Source organism: Glycine soja, chromosome 5 (assembly GCF_004193775.1).
Source record: "Glycine soja cultivar W05 chromosome 5, ASM419377v2, whole genome shotgun sequence".
Lineage (NCBI taxonomy): Eukaryota > Viridiplantae > Streptophyta > Magnoliopsida > Fabales > Fabaceae > Glycine > Glycine soja.
The window spans coordinates 43,646,557-43,672,094 of NC_041006.1; the positions used below are offsets into that span (position 1 = coordinate 43,646,557).

General features: G+C 30.4%; 2 protein-coding genes and 1 long non-coding RNA gene across 5 annotated transcripts; 1 reads left to right on the plus strand and 2 right to left on the minus strand.

The window, feature by feature from the left end:
• The first annotated feature begins 10,285 nt into the window (after positions 1-10,285).
• Positions 10,286-11,756, plus strand: LOC114413696. Its single transcript, XR_003666958.1, has 2 exons — positions 10,286-11,199; positions 11,349-11,756. It is a non-coding gene; the product is annotated as an uncharacterized LOC114413696 (long non-coding RNA).
• A 5,315-nt stretch (positions 11,757-17,071) lies between these two features.
• Positions 17,072-20,485, minus strand: LOC114413698. Of its 2 annotated transcripts, none has more exons than XM_028378218.1 (3): positions 20,354-20,485; positions 19,288-19,663; positions 17,072-17,774 (listed from the first exon to the last, which is right to left on the minus strand). In XM_028378218.1, the coding sequence occupies exons 2-3, from the start codon at positions 19,447-19,449 to the stop codon at positions 17,202-17,204; spliced, it is 735 nt and encodes a 244-aa protein (XP_028234019.1). In that variant the 5' UTR covers positions 19,450-19,663; positions 20,354-20,485; the 3' UTR covers positions 17,072-17,201. The 2 variants fall into 2 exon arrangements, with proteins under 2 accessions (XP_028234019.1, XP_028234018.1); XM_028378217.1 differs by lacking the exon at positions 20,354-20,485 and adding an exon at positions 19,775-20,296.
• Positions 20,486-21,567: 1,082 nt separating this feature from the next.
• Positions 21,568-24,791, minus strand: LOC114413697. Of its 2 annotated transcripts, XM_028378215.1 has the most exons (3): positions 24,341-24,791; positions 23,167-23,214; positions 21,568-22,407 (listed from the first exon to the last, which is right to left on the minus strand). In XM_028378215.1, the coding sequence occupies exons 1-3, from the start codon at positions 24,500-24,502 to the stop codon at positions 21,808-21,810; spliced, it is 810 nt and encodes a 269-aa protein (XP_028234016.1). In that variant the 5' UTR covers positions 24,503-24,791; the 3' UTR covers positions 21,568-21,807. The 2 variants fall into 2 exon arrangements, with proteins under 2 accessions (XP_028234016.1, XP_028234017.1); XM_028378216.1 differs by lacking the exon at positions 23,167-23,214 and having other exon boundaries at positions 24,341-24,758.
• Positions 24,792-25,538: the final 747 nt, after the last annotated feature.

A 25,538-nucleotide genomic window follows, 5' to 3' on the forward strand; every position in this document is an offset into this window, starting at 1 on the left:
GTTCTTTGTGGTTAGAAAAATAAATTAAATGTTATTGGCAACCTAAACCATTTTGCAGTTCGGTACCTAAACCATTACGAAAATCCTTCATGTTTTGTCTTCAAGCTGTTGCCTTGCTTTGCATGAGGAATATATCATGCGCTTCTTCCGTTGACTCGGATCACCGTTACACATTCGCTATTTCTAACTTTCTTTTCTTTCTACTTAATCTATTGGTGAATAAAAATTTAATTAATCTTACAGTTCCAATAACTGAGATTGGACAGCTAACCGAAATTCTCTGGGCTCACCTGTAAACAAAAAATAATCTAGAATTAAACATAAATAAATCTATTTTATTTTATATTATTATTTTAAAAATATTTTCATTTAATTTTAATTTTATTTTTAATATTTTTTATTCGTAATAATAAGTTTTAAAACTTTACAAATAATCTTATTTTTTATTTGAGATTGAAAAAATTAAATAATATTAACTTGCGAAAATAATTATTTTTATTTATAAATAAGTTTAGAAGGAGTATTATTTAAAAAAAAAGAGTTATACATAATATTTTTGAAGATAAATACTAATCAATATTCTTGAGATATTTATTAAAAAATTATTAAAACAAACAAAATTATACTATACATAATTTTTTTACGTCCTCATATCTCTTAATTCTTAATTACACTGTTATACTAATTTACTCTATCTCTATCTTGAAAACCAATTCTGTGTGGACCGTTTATTTAAAGCTACTAAGTATAGTGGTACACGGCTAAAGAATATTGCACCGCCTATTTGAATGGATAAAATTGCGAGGAATAGCTGCTGCTTGTTAGCTTTCCTCTTGATGCCAAGGATATGGTTAGTTTCGGAAAAAAATAAAGAAAATATAAGAAATAAAAAATTAGGAATATAATATAAATAAGAATACTTTTGTCTTTGCATAAAAAATAATGAATAAAATACGTTTGAGATCTCTATAAAATTAAAAAAAATATTAATTTTATATTTATAAAACTTTTTGTATTGATTTGATTTTTGTAAAATTAAAATATATTTTTATTAATTTTCAGTATTAATCATGTTAAACGATAATCTAATAAGATTAGTAAATTTACGCATATAATTTAATTATAAATAAACTAAACAATATGTAACAATTAAAATCTCATAAAATCAGTTAAACACACTGCTAAACATCCCGAAAGTTACAATGTTTCTTTATTTTTAAGTGATTTTCTCACATTTTGTAACAATTAAAATCTCATAAAATCAGTTAAACACACGACTAAACATCCCGAAAGTTACAATGTTTCTTTGCTTTTAAGTGATTTTTTCATATTTTATGATAAAGAAAGATGAAATATCATATCAGTATGTTTGAAAAGATATAAAATAATTAAATTTATTAGTTACATCAAATAAAAAATTATATAACCAAGAACTAACAAAAAAAATATTTTATCAAATTAATAAAAATAAATTAATATTTTTAAATTTTATATGTTGAAAATCAATTTATATATTCTCCTCCGAGTAATGCTAAAGTGTCGGAAAAGATGCATCCAAAATATCATCCGATTCAAGAAAGGTAGACACGTGTAAAGTTAATTAATTATATAATATTAAATTAAAACAATTTTCCTAATCTAACAAGTAAGGGTGTGTAAACGGTTTGGCTGCGTTGTAGATGGGATCAGTTATTTCATTTTTCCACGAATTTAAAATATTGGTAAAAAGGAATTAGTCATTGAACTTTTTTTTTAATATAATTTTAAAATATATATTTATTTCTCTTAAAAAAAATCAATTATATTTAATTATATATACATTTTTTTAAAAATCTTAATAAATTTTTAATAAATATTTAATTACAAAAATTTTAACACAAATAAATAAATTTTCAATACAAATACAGAAAAATTTTGAATTAAATTATAAGATTAATTAAATTTAGATTAAATTTAAGTAATAATTAAGAATTTGTAGACTAATTTATAAATTTACTGGTCAAACCTGCATAGTCCATAATTATATTAGACAGACCTAAAATCTTATATAATCATAAATTTTTAAAATATTCCATAGCCCGCGATCCCACCACGGTCACTAACAAGTAACAACTCCGATTGTTCTCTTTCCTTACCCACACTTGAAAGATAAAAAAGAAGGTGAAGGAAGAAGAGTAGAAGACCCATGCCATTCTACCGAAGCTCTATCGGAATCAGGTGGTCGTTTTTTTTTCTTCTTCTTTTCCTTTTTTGAAACGATAACACTATCGTTCAAGAGTGCGACTAAGAGGACGTCCTTGGCATGTCTGAAGAAGCGGTGTGTGGTGGCAACGTCCCAAGAGGCAGTGATGTCGAAACTTGTGTCGGAGGATAAAATGACATTGTTAATAAAATCAGAGTGTCCGTCCGGTTAGTCTGCAATGAAGAACACCGTAAGAGTTTCTTCCGAGGAAGACCAAACCTCTGCCTCTGTCATGTTCGAAGCTCTTTGCCTCTTTCTGCCTTCTTCTCTAAGGTTTGGAGCTTTGGGTAAATGAATATGCCAGTGCTAGGAGGACTAAAGTTGGAAAGAGAGTAAGTTATGAAATGTTGACAAATGTCTGTTTTTGATTGAGTCAAGAATATTTCGGACGCTTTAGGTATTCTTTAATTTTTGGGTCTAAAATTAAAGAATAAATATAAACTTACCTGAAACTCTAACATATCTTTCCTTGGCCAATCAGTTGTTGGAAAAATAAAATAATACATTTTTTTTGTTTCGCTAATCATTTTTTTTCTCCACCAAAACAAACAAAACATTCAAGTGTTGTCACCTAGTACTTAATTTAACTTTATTTTTAATATTATTATATTGTTAGAATTTGCTTAAATAAAATCATCACATCACATGTGTGTGTGAAAAAATATTAAATAAATATAACACCATACTATAATTTAAAATCTTAAAATATTAAATTTATAAATTTTTCTTACTTATAGATTACTTTACTTTCTGGTTTTTATATGTAATATCATAATTAAACTGCATGTTACATTGTCCAACAACATATGTAATTCTACAAACTCCGGTAATTCTGCATCTGGGCTTTCTATGTAATTTGCTAGAAATTCAGAGTAAGCCTGTTTTCCAACGCTGAGGACTGTCATATTAACACAACTAGCTAGCACGTTGGGATTACTTTAATTTTTTTTTTCATTAAGGTCAGCACTGCAAGGGAATTTTCTTTCTTTTTCTCTAACTATCATTGCATTATTTCTCATATATTTTTCTTGTTTGGTTGAACAGACACGTAGACGAAGTGAATTAATTTGTTAGACTTGTGTTAGATAAAAGTTATTCCTCGCTGCGGATCAATTTGAGAAAGGACGTTTATAACTTGGAGATATCAACCTAACGTTGATCAATGAAATCGCAGAATTTGAGGTTTTGAACCCTTATCCAGGATTCACATCTTCCAGAACACCAACTTTAATTAAGAAATTATAATTTATATACGACTCTCTATCTTGACAGTTTCTTAATTTAACCGTCAACATCTACTACCGCATGATCTTGATAGAAGTACACGAATGAACCAGTCAATATCCAATTTCAACGCAAATAATTTATATCCGAGCCACAATCCTACTGCAAAGTACTGCAGTTTAGTAGACACACTAGACCCACAACATATATGAAGCGTCCTTGAATTAGTCCTTGTGTGTACCTTTTTCAGGTTTTTCCTTTTTATTTTCTCTCACAAAATGACCACACAACTTTCATCGTCCTTAATTATGCTCTTTTCCTTTTTAAAACACAAAATGACAATCCATAGTGAGATTGATATTGAAAGCATAACTACATCCAGTGTCAAAGAAGTAAAGTTTCTCTTTTTTAAGGGAAGGAGAGAGTTCAATTCATGGGTCATGGGTGCAAGAACAAATTCCACATATAGAAGATTCTACTAAACTAATCTAAAACCATATCTCTTTCTTCTTCCGACCATTATTTACTATTCTCTCGTCACAGTAACAACCTCAAAGTCACAACTAGATGTTAATGCAGGAGCTTCATTCATTGCATTGAAAAATGTTGTTATCTGAAAATGGAACCATATTCTCATGAAACAATACCGTGGCTTCAATAAAACGACAATGAAAATCCCGTGGCCGCAATTGCTAATGCGATTCAGTTTGATTTGCCATCACAGTGGTCCGATTGATTTTGCAAGTGGGGTGACCCAACTGATCTAAGTCCATCATTCTCCTTCAGTTTGTTGAAAAGTTTTATAGAGCAAAATGGAATTAATTCCCTTATCTCATTGCCCAATATTTCTACAGTGTGGCTAGGTCTGATTCTCAATTAATCGATCCCATATAATCAGTGCCCTCTCGGATACTTTTTGGGTCTCAAGTAAAAATTAAAAAAGGACCTTTATACAACAAAAACATATTTTATAAATAATTTATTTATATAAAATTTTATGAATTTATAAATTTAATTATAAAAGAAAATAATAAACAAAACTTATATATTAAAAAGTTCACCAAAAAGTTAATATTTTTTTTTTTAGATTTTTTTAAAAGTTATGAGTCACTCAAACTGAGAGACCTGAATTGTCAATCAACTTATATATGTGTTCGAGATCAAAATGCATATAATATATAATATACTTATTCAGTTCCCACTTTCCATCATTCTGCCCTTCCCTACACTGTAAAAGTGCATATGCATATGTTCTGTTATCTGCTAGTTTGATACCGGTTATCATTGAAAGGGTTTATTCTTGCATGCCCTTTAACAAAGGTGTCTTCATATATGAAAGAAAGAAAGTCTTCGTGGTCTAAACGCTACCCCATTTTGTATAGGCCAATCAAGGTGGCAAGTAAGAATCCATTAACCACTTAGCACTGAACACGTAGGCGTGAAGAATGGTCCTAAACCCAAAAAGGAGAAATAAAAAAGGTGTCAAAGATATATGTATATATATCTTCCATTGGCACAGAGCAGGTGTCAAAGATATATGTATATATATCTTCCATTGGCACAGAGCAGGTGTCAACGTTCTATGGTAGCATCTGTAGTCTCGGATTCCCGGTTACTGAGGCCAAATGAGGAAAGAAGATATGGGGTGTTGACAGGTGTTGGAGATAAACTACCTTTCTCTCGCTTTAATCACCACTAAATTCCTTTGTGGTGTTTGGTTTGGACACACATTTATTACTAGCATGTTTGCTTTTCCATTTTTACAAAATCGATTCTCATCAATCTCCATATCTTTTGCGCATTTTAAACTATAAACGTGAATAGAGAAACTTGGATCCGTGTTTATTAATCTTTTCCAAACACGGACTACATCCTTCAATAAAATCATGTCCAACATCTATTCTTGTTGGAGATCAATAATGCTTAAAGTCAGAAATAACACTTCTTGTTACTTCTGATGGATGCAAACTAGAGCCGTCAAGACAGATATAATCGACGGATTAATACGTTATATCACGGATTTGAGGCGTGTTAAATTGGAAAAAAAATTAACTTGAAAATTATATCTGATCTATTTATAATCTGATTCACTCAAGTTAAAATTAATCATGATAGCTGAATTAACTCACCAGATCCACTTGAAAAAAAAAAACCCTAACAACTTGTAATGATTGTTTAAATTATTTTGTAATCATGAAATATTTTTGTCATAAAATTATTTATTATTTTATTGGATTTGTAATCATAGTCTTGAATGTGTGATCGTGAAATACTTTTTATGATAGAATTATTTTGCTTACTGGACGGACTTATAATGGTTCTTTTTATACTTTTAAAAAAAATAATAACTTTGAAATTAGAGTTGCTAAAATAAGGAAAAGTTATGGACAAATACAATTACACATGTATTTAATTTTGCTGGAAATTATTTTGCTAAAAAAATATTTTTATGTTGAATTTTTTTAAAATGAATTTTCTTTTTTCTTTTAAATTTTAGTTGGGTCAATCTATTTAATCAACTGACCTCCAATATTATATGGGAAAAACATTAAATATAAAAACAAATATATTAATATTGGATTTAATTAAAATATATGTAAGTCCGATCATTGTTTCTTATCGTTAAAAGTCATTTTACTTTTATGTTTTTTTATGATAGTTTCTTTTATGATAATTATTTTTTGAGTTAATTAATTAGTTTTTAGTCTTTAGTAGGGGATAATAAAATGAAAAATTATTTCCATCTATTTAGATATTGAAAATTAAACTTTGGGGATTAAAAATGATTATTTTTTTCTAGGTGAACTGGAAGGTTTTTTTTCTTCTTCTAAATATCGTTTCTAAAAATGATGATCATTACATGTATAAGACTCAATTTAGTTGGAACAATAATATTAATAATTATTGAGTCAATCCAATTTGTTTGACCTAATATATAAATTCTAATATTATGTATAATTAAATCATACATAGCATTAAAGAAATGTGAAATCAAAATTAAGGTATATTTTAATGTATATATATATATATATATATATATATATATATATATATATATATATATATATATATATATATTTCAAAACAAATAATATCAATATAAAATACCATGCTATTTATTCTTTAACCAGTATTTTAAGAGCCTTTAAATTAATAAGGGTAATTTTGAAAAGTTAAAATAGTTTTTTATATAAATTAAAGACTATTAAGTATTAACTACTTTAATTTTTTTAGCAATGTGTTAATTAATTAAAAATTACTTATAAAAATAAGAAAAAGATATATAATGTAGAACTAAAACTAAAAATAAAAGTTTTTAAAGTAAAGTATAAGGTTCTTAATAATTTTCATTTTTTTCACTTAAAAGAAATGACTTATGGAACAATGAGGAGAGAAAAAGAAGCAATTTTTTTTTGTTTTTGTTTATAGAAAATTAAGCTGCTTATTTTTTATTTAAGAATTTTTAAAAAATATATTTACTGAATTTAAATACAAGAGAAGTAATTAAAAAACTTGAGTCACGTACTATGTATTTAGATGACATATTAATATGCAATTGAAGATATTACAAAAAATATATTTTTAATTTATTTAAATAAGAAATATTTAAAAGAAGTATAAAAATATATAATATAGGAACATATTATCTCAATCCCTCTAATATATAAGGCCAAATTAAAACCAATTAAAGATGATGTATAAAAAACAAAATTTAAATGTAGCCTTAAGATTTTTTAATATTGGTTTTCAATTAAAATTAAAATTTCATTTCCATAACTCACATAATAACAATTTAGAATAAGAAAAAATAGTGAAATAAGTTGCAATTTTAATTACATAACAAGATACAAAAATAACTAAAGAAAAATATATAAGTTTTAACCGTGTACCAACAAAACGTAAAAAAAAACGTATAAACACCTTTTATCGCATGATTGTATAAAAATGAGAGTTGAAGTAAGGTTTTTCCTTTAGTTGCAGAGAACTAGTGGGAAAATAGAGGCAGGGGAAATAAGAAAAAATAAGTATGAAATAGAAAATGGAGTATGTTTAGTCGTAGAAAAATGGTGGAAGAAAGAAATAAAAAAGTGCGAGCCTTAACCTTTTCTCTTCTTTTTTTCCCGCAAAATTAATACATTATGACTTTTTTATAAAAATAATTATTATTGTAACTCATAATTGATTGTCTCAATTACCAAAAACAAAAAAAAAAACAAAAATTCATAAACAATCGATTGGTTTTGTTTCAATAATTGATTGTCATGAAAAAAACCCGATAATTAGTCTTGTATTATTATTTTTCTAGTACTTCTTTCTTCTTTATTAAATTTCTTTTCTACTTTTCTTAAACTAAACATTCTTAAAATTAATCTATTTTTTTTTATCTATTTCTTTCTTTTTGAGCAAACACATCATAAAGGATAAAAGTACTTACTAATTTTTATTTATTTATACACAAAGGCTTAAAGTGTACAAACATCACAATAGAGATTTTGACATCCAAGGCATCCCAAGACCTATCAATTATTTACCTAACACCCTAAATATTATTAATAAAATGAAAAAAGTTTTGGAAAAACTAGACCAAAACCCAATAACAATTAATTTCGACATAAAAACTAGATTTCTGTTCAAAGATAACTAATTTGATCGACTTCTTGTCTACTCCTTGGCGATTGCGATCAAAGGGCCCCAAAACTTGAAGTTTCTTTTCCTATTATGACTTTTTCTGCATATCTCTTACAATCTTGCATATTGGATACCTCTAGAGTTCAGTGGATGCTGGATGACATAACGCCAAACCGATATATTTTTTCATCAGTACGCCAAATCGATATATATATGTCTAATTTAAGTTTACATAATTTTGTATATAATAGAGAGAAAGAAATAAAAAATTATTGAACAAAATAATTAATATACAAAGAGAAAAATAAAAAAAATATTATATATAAATAATATAATTTTATTATAATATCAAATCTTTATTAAAAAATAAAATTGAAAAATTTTTGGTTATAAAAAGTGAATGTACCATATTAGTAAATTAAAAGAAGCATTATTATATAACTTATCTTTTAGTTGATGCCGTCCAAAATACATACGTACGTATAAAATAGAGTTCTAAAAGTTAAAACTAAAACTTTCTCTATTACTTATGTTGGTATAACTAGAATGTAATTTAATAATAAGTATTGTCGTATTTCAAAAATATTTTTCAATAAGCATATTATTGTTTTTAAATAAGTTTTATGTCATATTTCAAAATTATTATCCTGAAATTCTAACTAATTTGAATTAGTTTAGCTGAATTTATAACGGTGTATATCCCATCTAATACCTATTTAATTTCTTTTTTCACAAAATTGAAACCTAAAACTTTACTTTAAAATAATCAATTTCTTGCTATTCAAACTAAGCACACCAAATTTTGACTTAGAACATAATTGGTTATGTGTCACCTACATCTGATGTGATTTTTATGTTTTCATATAAACTACTAGTTGTATTTTCCATTTTTTAATCCATTTGACATGATTATCTGTCCTTTTAAAAAAAATAAAATGACATGATTATCTCCACTTGCAACAAATATACCTCCAAATACACTCAAAATATCACATTATTTAATCTACATGATTAATTATTAGGTTTATGTGTTTGAAAAAATATTTATCAGAAGTCTTTAAAATGAATATGTAATTTAAAAGAATTAGAAACATTTTATATATGGTTAAATTATGACGTTGCAAATAATATGACAGCAACAAACAACCTGGGTGTGGTAATGTAAGTTTTACACAAGAGATCAAATCCCTTTCTTGATTTGTTATTGTGTACTCTGCAATATTTGAAAAAAAAATGAATAAATTTTATAATGTACGAAACTATACCTTTTAAAAGAAATTTAGTAAAAAAATTAATTAATAATATTACATGACACATCACAAGACTAAAAATAATAAGGTATATACATCACAAACACAGAAAATTGAAGACAAAGAGAGAAAAACACTACCACTTTTCATTGGTACACTGATTTGTGAATCCGCGCTCACCTGTCTGTTTGATGGTGACTTCCCAACCATGCATGCGTGTACATATCCACAACGCTCAAGCACCATCTTGTTAGTCACATATGCATGCCTCTAAATAAGGTAAAGTAATCCACACAAATTACTATTGCTAGCTTTTAGCTTTCCAATTCAAGAAACAGAAAAGCGATTAAGATTAATTTGTCTCCGTGTAATGCTAATTATTTAATTACAAGCATATATTAATTAATTTAACCATTTCTGAACCACTTGACTGGCCTAGCTATCTTGGACCCATGAAATTAAATTAAAGGTCCCTACTCCAGTGGAGTATTATGGGACCCACATACCACTAACAGTAAGTGATCTAAAAAGATAGAGAGAACCACAACAACTATATATGTCTAGTAGCATCACAGCTCTATTAACACTTTGGAAATAATATGATGATCTCATATTTATAGAAATCCTATTGCACATGGGGTACAAATCAGTATCATATAAAATAACTGTTGCATAAATATTTCAAGGAGAGTTCTTGTAGTGCATGCTAGCTGCACTATATTTTGAATTAATTCACGCCTTTAGTGTCTCAAAAATAACAACACTATAATATTCCTATGTAGTGGGTTCCATGTATGTAAGTTAAGTAAGGGGTGTGAGATTAAAATCTATGTGCATGCATATTTGACAAGTGGATTAACGTGGAGTACGTGAATGGGTTGTTAAGTTACATATATAAGGTGTCCTTTTTAGAGGGTGTTTTATCTCGTGAGAAGCGGTTACAACAAAATGAAGAGTACATGGAAAGTGTCATTGCATTTGTACTAGCTAGCTGACTGATCTAGAGGAATATTATTTGGAGGCCCTTTTACCCATTCTTTTCGCATTTTTCCTATAAGTAGGTGCTCCTGCCCAGTGAGAAATCTAACATCTCCCAAAGTTCCAAACTCGAATCTCTTCTCTTTTATCTCTCTTTGATGATCATCATCCCTTTCCTATCTCTATTTTTATGGGGAAAAGGTGAGACGGGAGGCACTAGTTGGTAATTAAGGTTGTTGACAGAAGATAGAGAGCACAGATGATGATATGCATATTATATAAAAAGCAGCTAGGGAACTCATGAATTGTGCATCTCACTCCTTTGTGCTCTCTATACTTCTGTCATCACCCTTCAGCCTCCCTGTCTCACTACCCCTCTACACCAACTGTTAGTATATATCTAGTTACTGGAGCTGGAATTCATATATAAATTAGTTTAATAAGCATGCTCATGCGTGTATAATATGATGTTCACAGGTTTTAAAAAAACTGTGAGTCCATGACTGCATCGCTATTGCAATTGTAGCCACATCAACTGTATTTGTTAACGATTTTATGTAATATTAAAACGCAACAAAACTGCAGTGGCAGCCGCAGTTTGAAACTTTCTTCTCATACCATATTCTCTGATAGATATTAATATTAATTTGCTTGTATATATGATGGCTATTATTAACCTTTGTATTTTGCAGTTAGACGTGCACTGCCGCTGTGGCTGTTGGACACTACAAATCTGTTTGTTGATGGTACGAGGAGGTTAGAATGAAAGGGTTTAAGTTTAACTTTTGCGCAAGTGCAATTCATTCCGTACCGATACCTCTTGTTCAAAAGCTTGCATTTGATTTGCTACACTGCCTCTGAGATATAATTAGAGAGGTTTATTCTTTTTCCTATTAATTTTCTTTAAAAACATTGATTTTATTTGGGCAATATTAGATCTGTATTACTTTCATTCATTTTGTGAATTCGTCTACCCTAAGAAAAATCTGACTTTCCTTTCTTTCCTTTGTTCTGTGCCACATAAGTGATCATAGACTCGTTATCATGATCACAATATGATTCTTAACAAGAAGAATGTACTGTAACTTGCTTCTTGGAAGAAGGACCACATGCAATTGGAAGTTGTGGCAAGGGGATTGTGAAGAAAATATATGGGGTCCAAATTCCAAACTGACCATGACATATTGTAGGACATATATATATATACTTAATTGCTCAGTATTCTTTCAAGTCAATACCCCACACTCAGTCTTGTTCACTGACTTACAATGGTGATCTCTAGCTAGAGAGTGTGAATATATCATCAATAGATAAGAGCAACAATGTATTTTATGCAACAAAGTTATAAGGTTTAATGTATGCATGTCCTATTTACTGTATTCACGAACAAAACCAAAGGTTAAAAACATGTAATCAAATTGGTCATGGTCCAAGAAACAATGTTCAATATAAATTTAAAAAACTAAAAAATCAATGATACTTTGACTTAGAGCAAGACAAAAGGGTGGTTTTCAACGATAATTGCAACGACTTTACCATTCTTGTGTTTTGAAAATTCAGATTGAGTGATGATCTCCTTCTTACTATTAATATGACGTATTGCAACTGACCAAGTGGTAGGCAATTGATGCATACTATAGGATGCATGTTTCTCTATTGCAATCCCACATAGAACCCATCTCTGGTAAACAATGTGAAAAGCATACAGTGAAATATCACTTGTCTGGCCTGCAATGCAAGAAACATGAAATTAATGAAAATATTCTCCCATTTTCTAGACCTACCGCTTTAAAGCTAGCTCTCATTAGGAAGGGATATGCTATTTTCTGATGACAAAGACCCCTTTCCATATATGTTGATGCACACTCATTGAGATGTGACTTACATGGCCATTACTATTTTAAGACGAGTTTGATATGATAGAATATAGAACCAGTGAATTGAAAAAGGAATAAAGAGGGAATAATAATAATAATAATTTTTATTATTAACGCTTGACTCAATGTGATTCTAGCCAGTTTAATTTACGTAAATATATAGTACTTTCACTTATTTTCCCTCCCACTCCCCATCCGTTTATATTTCCTACCATGCATATAAACATAGGTTAATCAAGTGTAGAATTTAACTTAATTTGTGTTCTCTACTTTTTTTATAGGCAAAGAAAAATTTATTGATGAAGATGTTATTAATGCATCGCTTCAACACAAATTTGTACTTCCAAAGAATAGCAAAAATTTAAGTGTAAAAAAATTGTTTGCTCTATTAATTTGATTACACATATAAACTTTCTGCTTATTTACTGTACACCCTTCACTTTCTATTTTGGTCTTTTATATTATCAAATCATAACTTTTTTCCTGTATGCCTTCAAATTATAATTGGTTCAGTACTTACTCTCTTTAAACAAAAGTACCACAAAATAAAGACACCATTTGACTAAGAATGCGTCTCGTATATTCATCAAATTCAGTGAGTTCACCTAATGTGATGCTTCATTAAAGCAACACATTGGCAATCCAATAGTTGGCTAATTAATTATGGTGGAGTATCCTGTGAATTGTGTTAGTCATATTATCACCACATTCAAATTTTACTAAAGATGTATTAGTTGAACTTGGTGCACGTAACCAACTCGGACATTGTTGATCACATTGCATTATCTTAGCGAAGTTTTGTGAACTATATAGAATTTTAGAAGGCAAAACACAGAGATAAGTCCTTGGTTATGAGAACTCTGGCTTACACGACTTAATTAAAATAGCGCCAATCATTCAGAGACATTCATAGTTTAACCTAGTTATATATATCAACTCTGATCCCTATTCGGCTATCCCTCCTCATGAACCCGTGTTAGTGTTGTAATTCAATCATACTATCTACTAAATATTCAATCTATTAACAGCTTTAACAAGAAGAACTAGTCTCCCGCAACATAATGAATAAAAGTTTGAGCCCCTATGAGATGTTCATATTGAATAACTGATACGCCTAGAACATGCACAATCACCTCTAAATTAGGAGACTAGCTACCTACAATAAATAAATAAATAAAGAATTAGTCAATCTATCCATATATAAATATTCAATTTTTTTCTGGAATATATATATAAAGAGAAAGAGGGTATCAAATGAGACCATTAATGTGAGAAATGAGATGTTCGGTCAAATATTTTATTTTTTTTTTGTAAATTTTGATAAAAAAGTTTCTATAATATAACAATGTTTGGTCAAACTACTTTTTCTTAACTTCTCCTTTTCTTACAAAGAAAAGTTAGACAAAGCATAATTATAAAAGAAACTATTAAAAGTAAATATTTTTTTTTTCAATGAACAAAAGTCCAAAAAATATTTCTTATATATATATATATATATATATATATATATATATATATATATATATATATATTAAGCGAATTAGTGGAGTTTATCACATTATCATATACAATAAATATATTAATATTTTATAATAATTAATTAACTTAAAAGTGATGCCTAACACAAATTTTAATTAATTGACAATATAATGTCGATAGTATTTTTCATGTGTATGATCAAATTTCTATTTATTGTTTTAAGAAAATACTGTTTCGACAGAAACCTTGGAAGATGAATAAAAATACTAACATAAATTATTTAGCTAAGACATTATTTTTACTTTTTTAGGTATGCTGAAATTTCCAATTTATGAGTTTTATTATTACCTAGAATTCAAGACACTTAAAGTTAAAATATAATATGACAATATATATATGATATAATTAAATAATATATGAAGTTGGTCTAGTATAGTGTAGTTTGATCTCATACTTTTTTATTTTATTTTAATTGTTTCTTCTTTGGCCATCCTCGATGTTGGTCTTCTTTTCACTTTATTAATATCATTCGTATATCAAATCACACCATAACAAAAAGTGGAGAGGTTTTACTTTGTTGCTTGCGAGTAATCAGCTAGAATCTAGTGTCGTAATATGCTTTGCATGTTTAGTCAAATCTCATGCAGTTTTGGCTCTAAAGAATATTTAATTTCCATTACTATATGGCTAATTAATATTTTTCCTTATATTTTGAAGAAAATATAATTCAGAAGAGGAAGATTCTGACATTGTTCCAAATATAATTGTACCATCACTTACCAACGCAGGGAGATCAAATTTGAGAGAAATACGAGTATGACATCAAAAGTCTTGTACATGACTCATATTTTATGATGAATAGAGATCCTGAAACATAGTATAGCAAAATACATGGAAAAAGGAACATTTTAATTTATAAATACTAATGTAATTTTGTTTGTCAATATAAATACACTTATTAGTTCTCTTTAGATCTCGTGTTTGTATGTATGCGTGTGATTACTTTGTTTAGAATTCAAGTTACTGTTACCTATATATAAAAAGGAAAGACAACTTAAACTATAAATTGAGATTATACGTAATTAACTTTGTCAATACTATTTTGAAGAAAACAAATTCAAAGTGGATCCATGCCTAACACAAGGAATATGTTGACGGAATCTGGGTAAATTCGGTGTTTGACAATACTGAAAATTATTAAACTTTTTTTTTTAAAATGCTGGGGGATCAATCAGCATAGAATAAAAAAAGGAAAATCATAATCTCCAAACTACAGTAACATAAAAAAAAAACTTAAACGGGGAAGAAAGATTAAAAAAAATAAATTTATTTTAGAAATAATTACATAAAAATATTTTACATGTAAAATATTCTTTAAAAAATTAACAACTATTTAGTAGAAAAAATAAATAGTATTAATTAGATTTTTTTTAAAAGGAGTATTAATTAGACTTATTTATATTTTTATCTCTTTAATTCAAACTATCTGTGATTTTTATTCTCCAAAATCAAGTCGATCAAGTAGCTCACTTTTTAAAATGAAGCAAATTGAACCTATCATCAATTTTCTTCTACCTAAAACCCTTAAATTACTATTTTATATCCAACGAGGAAGGGAGCTAATAGCTATGATGTATTTAGTTCACTCAAATTAAATTCATGAAATAATTTAAAAAGTTTAGAAGTAAAATACTTAGTAAAACTTGAGAATTTCATAAGATGTGAGATTAGGGTTTCAAAAGGGGGGAAATTGAGATTTATTTTTTTGGTAAAATTTGATAATTATACTAATCATCAGTGATTGAATGAAAATAAATAATGGGTGAAGAAAAAGCAATGGTCGTTAGCAACAAGATTCAATATCGTGAAGCATCATTTTGAAAATTGGCAGAAGAACAAAACAGGCTTATGAGTAGTAAGTTACTAAAATGCATCTTATTACGGAATTTGCAACGTTTCGCCTAAGGATTGGGTGGGCGGCAATGTAGGTGGCCCATTATCATGTGCATGTGTCTTTGTCTTGAATTGTGTGCCAAATTGATAGATCATAGAGGTAACTATAATGATGCTCTTCTTAATTAATTCACACCAACTAGTTACTTATTCAATCCTTATCAATTTTTTGAATATCCATGCGAGAGTACTGCTTTATTTCTTTCTATCGTTTTTCTTTTCTCATATTAATCTCATTTTGCTGGCTTTCTAACCGTCAAAATGTCCTTATTTGCCTACACATCCAGTCGTTTAGTCCCGCTCTTAATTTCCTCAAATATTCTAACAGCCAACTCAAGTATATTAATGTTAGATAAATGTTTACATATTTGGTTCAAAATTAATTTTGAGATAAAAAAAATTTAATACTTCTAAAACTAATCATATATCTCTTAAATTAGTTCATTTTACAAGAAAGCAGCCATTTTAAATTAGTTCATTTTAATTAATATTAATCAAGCAGCCATTTTTCGTGGACAGGCAATAGGTTCATTTTGGATTTCAAAAGCAGGTCAGACAGTTAGAATGCTAAGAAAGATATGGCAGGATAAGGGTATCTGATAGGTTAGCAATCTTTTTAGCTTTATGTTGAAACTCCCCACTACCAATATTGTTGGCAGATATTTTTTGCCATCATGTTGCCATGGTCATGTAATACTGCTGGTTCTGTTATGAATGCCCCATCGTAGTGACGAATTATCTTATTCATATAGAAGCCAATCAAACAAGATAAAATGGTTTTTGATCCCTCTATTCCAATTATTATCGCTTCCTCTAATCATTGTCGTCCCTTGCATATATGACTCTTTTTACATTTGGACAATCAACTAGTCCCACATTGCTAGTGATCAAGACTAAAAACGAGAATTGAGAACATGCTATGTTCATTTCACAGCTCCTGACATGACATACTGACTTGGCATGCCTTTATCTTATATAAACCAATTCATATATATATAAACAATTCAATAATTAATGAAATCTGATTTGGTTTTTCAAAAATATGCCATTCATATCTGCTTGGTTTTGGCCATGCAATGAAAGGACATTTTTGGAATCACATTCAGACACTATTGGGGAATGAGCACCGTTAACTACATGCTAGTGGCACTAATAAAGTTCATGTTCTTTATTCACCAATTAAGCTTAAGGTTCAGGATAGTGTGCTTAAAATCCAACCAAATCATTGTCAAAATTATTTAATCCAAACTAAATTGAACTAAACAATATCCGTTTATTCACACCAAACCCAATTAGAGTTTTTTGTTTGATTTGGATATTTTTCTTTCAAAAACTGAATTAAACGCACCGGAACACTCCTAATTCAGAATTAACAAACTTATCCAGCACCCCAAAGAGGAGAAAAAAATAAACTTTTCCCTTGAAAGACAGTGAAGAAGTACTTCAAGATACTACACATACTTTCCAATAAATATTATACAATAATTCACGAATAATAATATCATTACAGAGATGAGATGATTATAGGAAATCTACAATTGAACTTTATTACAAGTTAAAAGATAATAGTTATGCAAGTTGAAGAACAGTTAGAATGATGGAACTATGCTGCTCCCATGTCCTCAGTTTCCCTCTTATTGAATGATTGAATGACTTAGTGTGAAGATCCTGTGTGATTTGAGTGGTTATGTCCAAAAAGTACAAAATAAATGATGTCAAGCAGCAACAAGCAAACATGGGTATGGGCCCATAAATCCAAAGGACAAGAGGAAAAGACAAGTAGAAGGCCTGCAATCCAAGAGACCAAGAATAACTCCCCCGGTTTAAGGTTTTTGCAACATATTCTATGAAATCCATTTTGCCTTTCAATGCAGGTGTGGTGATCAAGAAGCTCACATGTGCATGGTATCTAATAGACTGCACGTTACATACAAATGCAACAAGGAAGCATAATGACATGGAGAAACGTTTGATTGAAGAATTAAGAGAAGTTTTGTTGCCATAAACTAATTTGGTATCTGAGTCATTGCTGTCAAAAATGCCAATAAGTGAACTAAGAGTGATTGCTGTTGTAGCAAGAGTGGATGCCATGATATTGTTGTGGATTGTTTGAACGCCCAAAACCCCATTTTTCAAGGGATCCTGAAAACAATGCAAGGGAGTTTGTTGTGGAAAGTAAAGGTACAGAAGTATCACTATCACACCATTGCTAGACAGGTGTACAGAAAGTAAAGGTAGCTTAACTGGGAATTATTATGTCTTTGTGAGGACAAGTCTTTTGAAAACGTAAGGCATAGTATGTTGTATATGATACAACATAATAAATTTGCAGATATAATAACTATGTTGAGTTCCCAATAAATTATAATAGCCATATTTTACAGAAGAGCCTCCAAAGAAAATAATCCCAACCAACTTTCAACAAGCTAAACTCTAGTGAGATAAGCAACAGAACAAGGACCAATAAAAAAAGTAAGCAGAAGATTTGCTAAATTGAATTACAAAATGACTGGAACCTGAAATCCACCAATATTTCTTTCAATAGTTTTCTAGCGACTCATTTATTGAGAATTTTTCATAGCTCATGTCTGATTCAAATTCAAATTTTCTTTTAATGAGATTTGCCTTATTGATATTCTACTTGGCCCTACTTGCAAGTTGCAACCTTCATGGATCATTTTATTTATTCTATACACAGGAAGCCGGTTTTAACTGGTTGAATTATTAAGGATATAACTTCATATCAACCTACACTGCCTCTGCGCCATACTTTTTCCCTACCACTAAACATTTACAGAGCAACACCTAGCTCTCCTTTTCATTGCTCAAAATCAGCCCCCCTACAACAATATGACATTTTTTGTTTTTTTATGGTCATACAACAATATAACCTGACTTCTATAACCAGCATAAGCTAAAGAAATCCTCAACTGGATATTAGTGTAGGTATGTGACAGCAAGAGCAAGACTAGTGTCAACATTTTATATATTACAAATAGATGTGGATGTTCAAAGAGGGCAGAAGATGGTAAACAAAACAATTGCAACATGTTTAGCATACACATAATGACTAGGTGCATAGAGACTTATGCATCAGATCAATGACTATGAGCCTGTATGGTTCAATATATACTTTAGTAAGTAACTTTGAAACATACTGCAGAATCAATCCAGAATTGATTTTTTAATAATTTAGGTAAACTACATGTCAAAGCTTTTCAAGGACGTATAATACCATGTAAAGGGACATAAGCAGCTGATCAATGAGCCTATAAAAGTGAGGCTATAACATGGTTGAATACTTGAATATCTACTTTAGAACATCAACTAATGAAGCAGTCTATAGTTGTTCTTTTTTTATTTTATAAAAGTCTATAGTTGTTCTTAAAGTACAGATTAAACACTTTATCAAAATCTGGTTAACAAATGCATTGAATTCACATACTCAGAACATCAACCAACGAAGCAGTCTATAGTTCTTAAAATACAGATTAAACAACAAGTCAAATTCACAAAAGGTGGGAAACAAAACCCCATCAGTCAATTTGGCCAGCATGAAGGTATAATTTCCCGTTGTCTACGCATTTTAAAAGTAAATGGTGAAATTAATCCTTGATATTGTACAAGATAAAACGTAGAGAAAGAGAATACTGACAGCCATGATGGAAAGAACCCATTGGTAACGAGAATGAGCATTCAAGCCAATGACAGTGCAAGATGGGTAGCGTATTATAGTGTAGAGAAGCCAAACGTGATATATTCCCAACACCAACAAACCCAGTGGCACCACTACGTAGTCCAATTCCTGTTCTTGCATGCTTCCTCTTCAAACTTCAAACTTTACCTTCCAACATTCGCCATCCTCCAAAATTATAATCTTAATGGAATTCAAATTAGTTACCCTTTCCTTTCACTCATACCTACCGTTGTCTTTACAGCCCACCTTTCCACTCACAAAATCTTGTCTTTTTTCCTCCAAACCAAGTAAAGATAAAGAGACTCCCCCTTCCTCTGTCAACTAGTAAAGTTGCCTGTAAAGAGTTTAATAAACATATACATTTTACTTTGGATAAAGAACCAAAAAAGGAATTGAAATTGAGTTAGAGAAAATATGCAATTCCATGTGGTCGTTCTCTTCATACTTGTCTGGTCCAATTCGTGAAATTCTTATATATGCTACTAGCTTCAAATCACGTGTCTTTTTGTTTCACAATAACCCCTCCAGTTTGTTGCTTTTGTTATCACTCTGTTGAAACGGTTGAAAACTGTTTCTCTCTCTGTGCTTTTTAGGTAAAACTCAAGTTCTCAAGAGATCACTTTGGATATTGGTATCCAAAATAAGGCATACATCGAAAGAATGATGTTGATATCATTTAATACTAGTGGGTATCCGCGCCATCAAAACCATTTCCTGATTCATAATTCTTGTAAACTGAAGCCACTTACTCAATTTTCCCTCGTAAATAGTAATACATAAAATAATGATGAAACTGCATTGAGATTTAAGTGAGCCCTTTTTATCTACAGTTTACGAAGCAAAATTGTGCGAATGTCCCACATAATCACCAAGTTAAAACTGTTCTTTATTAACTTTAGTTTTTATGCACTACCAAGGTAAAAAAAAAAATAATACTGTAAATTCATCATAAATCATTATTAGTATGCCTAGTATGACTTTTAAGATATTTAGTGTAAAATAGTGAAAGTCAAGAATACCATACATAACAATTTTGATTGAATGATATCTTTGACAGTGTCCGTGCATACACTGTTTACTCCCTTTTCTTTAGACGTTGGCCTTGTGTGTATGTGTGTGATTAAAAAAAAAAATAGAGCTGCACCGAAAATCAACAGCCGTAGTGAGTGCTGCTGATGTTTATACCACTTTTATAGTTTATTTCTGTCCTAGTATTACCACTTCAATTCCTGTCCAAGTATTAATTTAATTAATCCAAGAGGCTCCAAGTGTGTGGATCGCACATAGCCATAGGTACTAATTCCTGAATGATGTAAGCTCGAAATGATGCAGGTTTATGAATCACCATAGATATAATATTACAATTAAGTAATTAACAGCTGTTCTGTGAAGGTCATCTTAATCTTTTTCAACGGAAAATCATTTCTACAAAGCAGGTAATAGACTGTGCTTTTTCTCTTTTCAAGAACATCTCAACATCTATTATTCACTTGTTCTTTTACTTCTCTTGTTTGGTCTTGTTTCTATTCTTGACTTGGTTTTCAATGTTCTCTTCCATCAAATTGTAAGGATCATTTTTTGCAGCATAGAGGTTGGTGGGTGTGATTGGATGATTGTGTAAAAAAATGTATACAATCAGTGTATAACCTTTTTTTCTTAAAAAATAATGTGTAGTGTTGATGTTTACACCACATTTTAGTTTAATTCCTGTCCAAGTATAATTTAATTTATCAAAGAGGCTCCAAGTGTGCGGATCACACATAGCCATAGGTACTAATCCCTGAATGATGTAAGCCCAAAATGATGCATGAATCATCATAGATATAATATTACAATTAAGCAATTAACAGCTGTCCAGTGTAGGTCATCTTAGATAGGCTGCCAACAAAGTTTAACCAAAGGAAAATCATTTCTACACGGCAGGAAATGGACTGCGCTTTTTGTTTCTCTTTTCAAAAAAACATCTCAACATCTACTCTTCACTTGTTCTTTTACTTCTCTTGTTTGGTCTTCTTTCTATTGGCTCCGTTTCCAATCTGATCTTCCATCGATTTTTTGCAGCATCGGGGTTTGGTAAGAAGAAGGAAACTTAAGAATTAATGGCAGCTTCTATGGTTTTCTGTCACATGGTTCATGTTGCGACAACTTGACACAATACGACAAGTGCAAGCCCCTTCATGAATCAAGACTAAACAAATTGTTGATGTCTTTTTCGCGATAAAATTTGTGCTAGAATAGTGAGGAATTGAATGATACAGCAAAAATTATTGGGACAATTGTAAGTAAGTACATGGGTAAGTTCATCCCAAGGAAGTGAAAATTAACTGACGCAAAGAAAACAAAAATGAATTCTACTACTATTAACAAGAAACAAAACATACCACCTAGTACTCTCTGGTGAATCCTTCTCACTCACACCCCTGGCACATGTTCATACTTCTCAATAGGAACATACAAATTTGTTACATTTATAATTAATTATACATGATTGACACCTGAGTTTTGAGACAAATTGTTAGCAGGTAAAGGATGATAATCAGGTTCCACAGCAGACTCTACATCATGAGTTCCCCTCTCCTTCCTGAATGAGTTACTATGAAGATTCCGCGTGATTTTAGCCGTCGTATCCAAGAAGAACAAAACAAGTGATGTCAAGCAGCAACATGCAAACATAGGTATGGGCCCATAAATCCAGAGGAAGAATGGAAATGACAAGTAAAATGCTCGAAGTCCAATAGACCAAGCATGACTCCCACGATTCAAAGTCACGGCAATATATTCCATATACTCCCTTTTGTCTCTGAGTGTTGGAGCAGTGATTAGGAAACTGACATGGCAATAGTATCTAATAGACTGTACATTGCACAAAAATGCAACAAGGAAGCAAATGGTGACAGAAATATGTTTGATTGAAGTACGGCCAGAAGGTATGAAAGCCGTGTCATCAGAACTCCACATGCTGCTAGCGAAAATACCAATAAGTGAACTGAGTGTGATGGCTGTTGTAGATAGAAGAGTAGATGCCATGATATTGTTGCGAATAGTTTGAACTGCCAAAACCCCATTCTTTAACGGATCCTGAAAATTTAGAAATGGAATCAATGCTACTAGAACTAATTTTTACAGCTTGTCAAACTGAGATGGCAAAAAGGTTTGATGGAAGAAGGAACACAATTAAATGACAGTGAATGTTGCATGAAATCAGAGCCTCAAAAGGCCAAATATCTCGACCAAATATACAATAGCAGTGAGAGTCCATAACACAGACAACAAGGATATTCAATCATTAGGCAAGCCCTGTGTCACATTCATATGGACCGTACCAGTAGGCAGTAAATACTACTATTTTTTAGGAAAGGACATTAACACAACAATGAGGCATTAGTTACCTAAAGATCAGGATGTGTTCATTTTTAAGTTGAGTCTTATGAATTTTTTCTTTTTAATTTCTTTCAATGTAATTAAATGTAACACAAAGGCAGGGCCACGTTATTGTTTGTAAGAAATGCACATAAAAACATGTGATAGCAGTTGTTTGATGATTTTATTAATGTCAACTTTCAGCCATCTCTTCCAGTTTCCCAACTGGGTGTTTGACCATTTCAATTGATTAGTCGTGGAGTCAAACAAGAAAGTTTTCTAACCTTGAAAGAGAAGAAGAGAGGATTGGGAAAGAAACAAGAAGAATAAAAAGAACCGAATAGAAAGAAACTTAAGATATGCTTGGTTGGTTTGAAAAATAGGACGGAGGGAAATGAGAAGGTTAAAAAAATGTATTTAGTCTTTATTTCTATCAATTTCCACTAGTCCAATATCACTCCGACCTCAATAATTTACCTTGATGGGAGGATTCAATGAATTACAACTTGCCACATGCTGCCAATACTAAAGTCCAAGATTTGCAAGCATAAACCAAGAAGTTTAGTTCCCCTGTAAATCTTATGTAAGAAATCCATCACTTGGTAACTATAAAAATTGAACAATAGAAGCTTGGCACCTGGCTATTACTACTCAAGGTTATCAATTTGTATGAGTTCTCAACCAGTAAGAATAATCGCATCTATCAATCAATTAATCAAAATACTCAGTTTTGCTGTAAATAACCTTGATAAACACTAGAGGAAGTGTCCAGGACTTCAGGCTAAGTGCATAATACAAAAAACGGCACATTCAAACATCTTTAATGTAAGGTTTAGATATTGATAAAAAACCACATGCATAATTCATCCAACCAAACAGTTTCAGTAGGTTGATATAAATTCACATTCAAAAGGTTATTTCACTTCCTCCATTTAGCCAATGAAAGAAGGGGCAAATGGGAATATGCTGTTGCATTTGCCTCAATGAGCTCAAGAAAGAAAGGAAAAATCTGACGTAACAACAAGAATCAACATAAACTACATAGGCTCTTGGATTCCCCAGCGATACCAAGGAAACAATATACTTCAAATATGATTGCCAAATAACGAACCAATGAAAATGATAAGTAAAGCTACCACCAATTTCATCTCAAACGACAAACACCTAACCCCAAGATTCATTAGAAATGAGGACACTAATGAAAATACAAGAGATTTTATTCTGAATTGAGCCACTACATGTCATAAAACAAGAAAATCAAACAACACAAGTGTGAGAGCAAAACAAGACTATAGGGATAATCTTTTATTTGTTTTCCACGCACATCATCTTTCATGTTTAAAGCACTGTCACACTATATGTGCACAACTCTTTCAGCAGGTATTCGAACCTTGTGTGGAATTAGCCTCTTCCGCTAGACCTAACACTCTTGGTATGACTAGGAATAATTGATGAACAGTTAGGACATGTCCAAAAGAAACAACTATTCTGAAAAAACTATCAATAACCCAGCTCAGCTGTGTGGTGTGGACACACCCTTTTCCAATCAAAATTTCCAAACCATATATTGAAAGCATATTGTTGCTGTTATGAATTGAAAGAGAGAGAGAGAGAGAGAGAGAGAGAAAAGTTGATGGTGTAAAGCACTCACACTCATAATGGAAAGAACCCACTGATGACGAGACTCAGCATTAAGGCCAATAACAGTTCGAAGAGGGTTGTGTACAATGGTGTAGACAAGCCAGATATGGTATGTCAGATACACCAACAGACCCAATGGCACCAACACATATTCAAGCTGCTCCTTCTCCATGCCTCCAAGTCTCCAACAACACTTGCTTTCGTACGAGGAATTTGGAACTGAACAAAAGGCTTAATAATGAATGATTCACTCATTCAAGTAAGTATATCTGTCTGGTCTTGATTGACCCAAATTCAAAGTCATCATTTCATTATAAAACTCATATATATTCACCATGTAAAAATTAAAAAGGGTGAAAGTAAAATGTACGTAACTGTTATTCATTCACGGGCTACAAATGGATGTGAATCTAACATATCAGATCAGATGTGAGAGAAAGTTTGAAGTATGGCCACATGATGGTGTTGTCGCCACTTGCCACTTGATAAGTTGACAGGGGCATTCACCCAAATAAAGAAAACATTGTTGACAGTACCAAACTAAAATTATATAATACGTTAAAATTGGTATGTGTACTACTAACAATATAATTATTTTTTTGCAATCATTCAATTAGGTGTTAATTTTTATAATAATTATCTTAAATAATATATTTATCATAATTTATAATTTAATGACACTATAATATTACACTAATAATGTATAGATATGAATTCCTTCTTTAATTAATATTTATACATATTTTTCTTATTCATGCTAAGAAGATATTATTAATTAATTGTGCTGACTGAGTTAGTCACCAAATATATTTTGTCCCTAAGCGATACCTGATGGGTACCCTTTCCGGCCTTCCAACTGACACTCTTTCTTTCTCGTTTTCTGTAATGATGTTGTATAGGTTATTTTTTGTTTGTAAATTTAACGAAAACACATGTTGTATACTGTATAGAATATTGATTTTATTTAGTTCTTCATTAATAATAACCTTTTAATAGCTTTCTTATAAATATCGTATTTAAATATAACAAATTTCCATCACATCTTCATTCATCAGTTTAATTAAACGGCTTGGGTCTTCCTTTTAAAATAGTAAGTATTACAGTTCTAGTTAGCTTTACAAGAAAATTACGTCATAAAAAATTTAATCATTAATTATTTTTCCATTTTTCTTATTTTTTTCTTAATCGTAAAAGTAATTGTTAACAAT

Excerpts from the sequence above, each read along its gene's own strand:
- LOC114413698 (XM_028378218.1), bottom strand. The coding sequence starts at position 19,449 with ATGCAAGAACAGGAATTGGACTACGTAGTGGTGCCACTGGGTTTGTTG. Across the intron at positions 17,775-19,287 it reads GGGTTCTTTCCATCATGGCT|GATCCCTTGAAAAATGGGGT; the intron begins GTCAGTATTCTC and ends CATTGTTTTCAG.
- LOC114413697 (XM_028378215.1), bottom strand. The coding sequence starts at position 24,502 with ATGGAGAAGGAGCAGCTTGAATATGTGTTGGTGCCATTGGGTCTGTTG. Across the intron at positions 23,215-24,340 it reads GGGTTCTTTCCATTATGAGT|TATTGGCAGCATGTGGCAAG; the intron begins GTGAGTGCTTTA and ends CTTGGACTTTAG. Across the intron at positions 22,408-23,166 it reads CATTGAATCCTCCCATCAAG|GATCCGTTAAAGAATGGGGT; the intron begins GTAAATTATTGA and ends CTAAATTTTCAG.